Genomic DNA, 6,896 nt, shown 5'->3' with positions numbered 1-6,896 from the left:
AAAATGAAGTGTGTTCCGGCAATTTAAGTTGAGGGCATACTTCATACACAAACCATTTATGAACAAATTAAAGTTACTATTGAAGGTAATAATTAATAAAGATAGTGAAATAACTAGTAAAAATTAATTAAACTTCAATGATTAATTAAACTTCAATGATTAATTAAAATAAGAAAGCTTACTGATTTAGATGTCTCTATATAACGTTGTAGTAATCTTCTCAGTTCATAATTGCTCTTCTTAAGTTTTTTAATTTCTATATTGAGCTCATGACGTTCTGGAATGGTAAAATCTTCAATTATACTCAAGAAATAAAATTCATAAAGTTATAAGACCCAAATATTTTTTTTTTTAATAAGAAAGTACAAAACAAACTGTAAAGCTGTAATCTAAAAATGCAAACATAGCAAAGATTATATGATAGAAGAAGATCAATACTGCTTCATTTTACCTGGGATACTGAAGTTGTGTCTACGCATTCGATACTAAGCAGATAGCTGGTGGTTTGTTGAAATATTTTAAGTATTTTATAGTTTAAAAAAGTTCGAGCCAGGAAGATACAGGATATTATTGTTATGGTAGAGTAATTTATCTACAATTTTTAACTAATATTTAAATAATAATTGTTAAATAGGTTTTTATTATAATTGCATTGTTATTTAAATTTGTAGAAGAAAGAAAAGATGGAAGATGACTCCGAAACATAAGTGTCAATGTAAATAATTTTAAAATGAAGAAATATTGAAAAAGGAGAAAAAAGACAGGCACTAAATAATTATTTAATGTTTGAGGTATTTGGTAATTTCAAGACAAATCGGATCAGAAAAGTGCCTTCTAGAGTTAGTTGGAAATTCGATAGTAAAGCAGGGTGGAGAAAAACTGAAGAAAGCTAGTAAATTAAAAATCCTCTGAAAATGTAGAACACATGCCTCTGTTAGGATCCAGAAAAATACAATAGAAATTTCAGAAGTTGGAGGGATTTTGATAGGATGGGTGAATGTGTATTGTGGGATACATTGAATAGACCCAATCCTATTAAGTAATACGACAAAGTTGTCATAAGTTTTCCACAAACAAGCAGCTTTAATCATTCTTAACTAACTAATTACATACTTTGCAGGGCTTTGTAGTACGCTTGCATAGCTATATGCATTGTATCCCATAAATCTAATTTTTCTTTTGAAATGATTTCAAGAAAACTATTCCAATAATCTTCGACATCTTTTTGATCAACAAATCTAGATAGAGTTACTTTCATTTTCATTTGCAGATCATCCAATGACCTTGTTGTTTTCCTGAAAAAGAAGTTTCTTCTTATGATTTAATGTAGGGGAAATGAAAAAATAATTGTTCAAAGACAATATTATTTTAATGATTAGTCTAAATGAGCTATCTATGGTATCAGAACATTAAAATAAATATGAAATGAAATGAAAAATAGTTCATTATAATGGGACTAGGTCACTTTAGAACAATTACAAGGTAATTTTAATTTTATAACATATATTGGACAAAAGCAATGTGGCCGCACTTAATAATAACTTATATTAGAATTGTATATAAATAATTTTAGATACAGAGAAGAAAAAAAATAAATTAAAAAACTAACTGACTAAATACATAAAAAACAAAACAAATTATCTGTACTATTATTATAATAGGATTAGATTGGTGAAGTAAATGGTAGTTAAATACATACCAAGATAAATGGTAAGTGTGAATAACAATAGCTATAGAAAAAAAACGTATGCCTTATATTCAAACAATAAAGAATAAAATATTAATTGAAAACATACAAAATTAATTATAAAAGACAAATACAAAATTAGGAATCCGTCAAGGCTGCAGTCCTAGTCCATTGCTGTTTATTCTGGTCCTCGGTATATTGTTGAAAAGAGTGAAGGAAAAGTTCAAAAGCTTTTATTTGTGATACTCCAACATAAGACCAATTAATTCTAGTTTGCTTTGTCTTGCCGATTATATGACAAACTCCAATAGTAATAGCTGTCTGTTAGCAAGGAAATTAATACTAAAAATACAAAAGTAGTGCAGATTGGCAAAAAAGAGAGTAATTAGACTTAAACAGCTCGAAACACTCAAGTATCTTAAAACAATTAAACATTTAAACAATTTGTTTTACTTTCTTATGAGTGTTTTTGACTCGACAGGAACAACTACACAGTTTCAAAATAATCATATATTTGTATGTAAGTGTTTATTTATATGTAAATATTAATAAGCATTAATTTTGGTAGCTTCAACAGTATTCTTTGACTTTATTTCAAATTATTAGTAATTATTGTCAGAAAGTAAACAACTTATCTTTTATAATTATTATTATATATATATATTGTTATTATTTGTAAAGCACTGTAAATCTCAACTATATATGATATTTAATCAAGAAGGAATTATGTTATATACCTTTCTGTTCACACGTTTGTGTTAAAATTTATAATCAAAATATACCATTTTATTATTATTATTTTTCTTATTATTTATTTATTGATATTTACAACTGTATTTACATAAAAATACATCTAGTAAATTTGACATAAGATCATAAAGGAGTGATATAGGCATGTAGAGAAACTACACAATAGTAGCACTCCAATAATATTTCTACATTAGAGGTCTCGAGGCCATCTTCTCTTCAGGCACCTCGGAGCATTGTGAGGAATGGAAGAGGGAGCAAGGTTAGGCCTAGTGGGTTTGGTTGGTTAGGGAGTTTATAATGGAAGGATTGATATCTGGCTCAAGCTAGATCGGTTACATATGGAACATTAAGTTCTTTATATATGATTTTATTTGAAACAAAGTAAGGAGCATTGAGGATTTTACAAAGAGTTTTGGATTGTAAGGATTGGATACGAGAGGTTTGGTAGAGCCTCAAAGCTCAACTCAATATGTCCAGATAGGCCTTATTATAGTAATAGAGTTCAGTCTTTTGTAATGGGCTGGAATTTTGGACTGTTTGTCCAGTAAGTATTGTAATAGACATGCAGTTTCGTCTTGTGTGGGAATTCCAAGTTAGCCATTTGTCCAGATCCAGTCCAAGGTAATGGAGTATTTTATTATTAACTTTAAATATTGATGTGCTATTATGTTGACATCAATTGGACCAGACACCACGACTACGTTGTAATATAAGTCAATAAATACATCTATATATCGATTTAAAATAATGATATCTCTACTTACATTTTATTTATCTCAAATCTGTCCATAGTGAACTCCTTAATGGCTTTAGCAATATCAATAGGATTAATGTAAGGTTTATGAGAGGGGTCATTGCAGAACTTGACAACGGCTTCAGGGTCTGTGAAATGTATTAATATTTAAAATGAGGTGTAGATAGTTGACCATAGATTAATGATTGGAGAAGTTTGTCGGGGGGTGCGGTCAGCAAAGAACAACATAAATAAACAAAACCATATTTATTTATTTTATGCCGACATTTCGACCTGAGTTTCAGGTCTTCATCAGGGGTTGTGGCGTAGAAGGTAGTTGCGAGCTTACCTTCTACGCCACAACCCCTGATGAAGACCTGAAACTCAGGTCGAATCGTCGGCATAAAATAAATAAATATGGTTTTGTTTATTTATGTTGTTCTTTGCTGACCACACCCCCCGACAAACTTCTCCAATTATTAATATTTAAGTATATGAATAGTTTTATAATATATTACTGTTCCATTAATAAATAAAATAATAATTCATCATAATTTGGATATAACAAATTAGTTTGTATGTGCAGATAAACCAGGGATTGTTCCAATAATAACTAGTGTTATCCTCCTCAATAATAATAAAACCATAGTATTCTAATCTTGTGTTTATATTTAATATCAGAGAAGATTCATCAGAATAAATACAAGATGCTTACTTTACTTCAATGCACTCCATTTATCAGCAAATAACAGTTACTATTCAAGGTGATAATTAATAAATATAGTGAAATAACAATAAGTAATTAATATAAGAAAGCTTACTGATTAGCTTTATGATTAGTTAATTAACAAATTATATAATTTCCTACTGATAGTTGGGGTAAATATTAAATTTAAACACTCATTTCAATATTATTTCCAAACCACTCTTTATTTACCAATTAACTACCTGGTCAATAATTGTCACAAGGCTGCCAATGGTCCAAAAGTTAGGAAAAAAAAAAGTCATTAGGAGTTGCAAGAAAAAAAAACCCACACATCACACAACTTTCACTTACTGTCCTACATGTGTCTCCCAGTTTTGTTACCAATCCAAAGGTTGATAACATGATACTCACTCACAGCCTCCCCCCGGGTATTTGTGATGCTCGTTAACCAATGGGTGGCACTCACAAAAATAGGCGTGGGAGTGACGAACCCACCTTATGAAAACCTCGTCAAGAAACGCACCATGTATTTCCGTAGTACATCGTGCTAGATCTTGGATCTCCAGGGTCTGTCATGCCAGAAGAAGAAGAAGAAGAATGCAATCAGGAAAACTGGTTGGTCTAAGCTTTTCCGTTCAAAACTGCTGTCTCTATTTATACCTTTTTTTCTCTTTTAGTTATTCATAAATTTCTATAGTATTTTGTTCGGTTGGTTGTTATAGCTAATAATGAGAAATGATTATTTTTTTCAAATGGAGAAAATTAAAATTACTTTAAAGGAAGATTTAAATTTTTTTTTAAAAATTGTCACTTAAGCTCTGCCAGACTATTTCGATGAGGATAAGCCTAGCTGATAATACTATCAACTACTAATCTTCATTATTCTTATGCGCAAGTAAATCATCTACCTTTGGAGTTAATGCTTAGCTATTTAGTTAATAAAGCAACTTAGTAATTGCTACTATTCAATCAAAGTTCAAAGTTTTTATGCAAGTTTAAATTAATTTATTTAAATACCAATTCCAATGAAGATATCAACAAATGATGTAGCTATTAATTTTATTATGTAACTGATTTATTTATTATTTAGGTGATTAATTTATTTATTAGTCTTCGAGAGAACCTCATACTACATTTCATTTGCCCGTCACTCAAAGAGCCATACATTTTATAGTAAACTATATATATGTTTATTTTGAAGGTAGTAAAATTCGCTTAAAAAGAAATTTCATGTTTTTAAGCAAATTTTTGATAGAATTTTTTGAATGGATTGTCTCTTAAGTTTGGATATTGCAATCTTTTAATGAAAATAATTATAAAAACTTAATTCTTAAAATCTTCAAGTTACTCATCATCTGTATTCAGAATTAAAAATTTAAGATTAAAGCATTTATTATAAATAAATAAAAATTAGAGATTGAATTTGGGAAAAGCGAGATTATTCTACATTGAATAAAAGAATGTATAAGAAATAAATAGCCTGATATAAAGTATAAATTAAATGGTTAAGATGTCGTACTTTAAACTAATAAATAAATAAGCACAAACAATAATGAAATTAGAAGTTTTTAAACATTATTTAAAAAAATAACATGTAATAATAAAAGCTATAAGAAGTAACGTATAATATAAAAGTAACGTCATATTAAAATATTACTAATAATACAAATACCTCTAATTATCGGTACTTCATTAACAGTTCCTTTTTTATCATCTAAAGTTTCATCAAAACAGGATTCATTCAAGTTAGCAACGTACCAATCAATTGGATATTCTTTCGAAGTCATTCCTAAACATCACATTAGAAATATTCAATTGTCTTAGATAAACTCAAGTATAACATAATAGGACTTATATTTTGAATAAAATTGTAAAATATCTAACAACCTTCCTTAATTTTCAGATAAATTTATATGTGTGAGAAGGTGACAGCTTTCCTCTTTCCCCGGAGTGGTTTAAAGAAAAATCTTATATCTTAAAAATTAGAAGGTTATGATTATTAATAGAATTGAAGGAAAATGATGGACTGTATTTCTCTTACTGATAGACATATCTTAGGCCTGATTAAAAAACAATTTTTTTTTTTACCCCACCTACTTTCTTTATTTTACCCATTTTTGCTGTAATCCTGTCCCTTCTTCTTTACTGCTCTTCTTCTACCGTGGAGCTGTGTGAAGAGCTTGCTTATAGGGCCGAATCCAAAATCCTTGATCCTGTAGCAGCTGGCCACATAAAATCCAGTCAATTCCTCTTCCTTAACTGTGCTATGCCAAGTGTAATGTATTGTTATATCCATAAATGTATTATTTGAATTAATAAATATTGCAATAGAATCTTCTAATCCACTAAAAGCGAACACCTTACACATGGCATTTAATAGCTCAGAGAGTTGATTTAGTGTAACTTCAGGGAATTCTCCTTAGGAGGCAGTGGGTGTCAATATGCATGTGGATCAGTATATTCTAGTGCTATTTTTGGAAATGCATATGGGACTTGTATTTCACTCAGTCTTCTCTGGACCTCTCGTTCCTAAACCTTGTTTCCTTTTATAAGGATGAACAGCTATATTCTTTATATTATTAAACATGTTTTTATACTAATCATTATGAAGTAATAAGTAATAAACCAAAGAGGAATATTATGGGCATGAAAAAGAGATGAAAATACGACCATCACATAATTAAGAACAATGGATTTGATAATGAGGAAACTAGCCGAAATGTTGTTCAAACGATGAATTAAAGAAAGGAAGTGATGAAAAGGGTTATTTCTTCTAAAAAAAAAGTAAAACAAATAATTGATATACCTTTTCAAAGTATGTTACATGAAAACTTGAAGCTTATAATTATATTAATATTTCATTCCTGAAATAGTTATGCTAACATAAATTCTCTGATAAAGATTTTTCAATAGTTTCCAGAACAGATTGATTGTAATTGAATGAATGAATGAATGAATGAATGAATGATATATATTGTAATATGCTCTTTTTTAGTAAATAGTATATTTTGATGTATAAA

At 28.9% G+C, this 6,896-nt stretch overlaps 1 protein-coding gene across 1 annotated transcript in view; it reads right to left on the bottom strand.

The window, feature by feature from the left end:
• The window catches only part of LOC106686018 (dynein regulatory complex protein 1), a 34,641-nt gene that overhangs the window by 7,985 nt on the left and 19,760 nt on the right, over nt 1-6,896 (bottom strand). Inside the window, exons 13-16 of the mRNA XM_014429091.2 lie at nt 5,549-5,665; nt 3,202-3,319; nt 1,114-1,295; nt 183-277 (exon numbers count right to left, since the gene is read on the bottom strand). Coding sequence (XP_014284577.1) covers nt 183-277; nt 1,114-1,295; nt 3,202-3,319; nt 5,549-5,665 — 512 coding nt within the window. The remainder of the gene's footprint in view (nt 1-182; nt 278-1,113; nt 1,296-3,201; nt 3,320-5,548; nt 5,666-6,896) is intronic.

Source organism: Halyomorpha halys, unplaced genomic scaffold (assembly GCF_000696795.3).
Source record: "Halyomorpha halys isolate HHAL.00 unplaced genomic scaffold, Hhal_1.1 Scaffold765.1, whole genome shotgun sequence".
NCBI lineage: Eukaryota > Metazoa > Arthropoda > Insecta > Hemiptera > Pentatomidae > Halyomorpha > Halyomorpha halys.
This window is presented reverse-complemented; position numbering and strand designations above follow the sequence as displayed.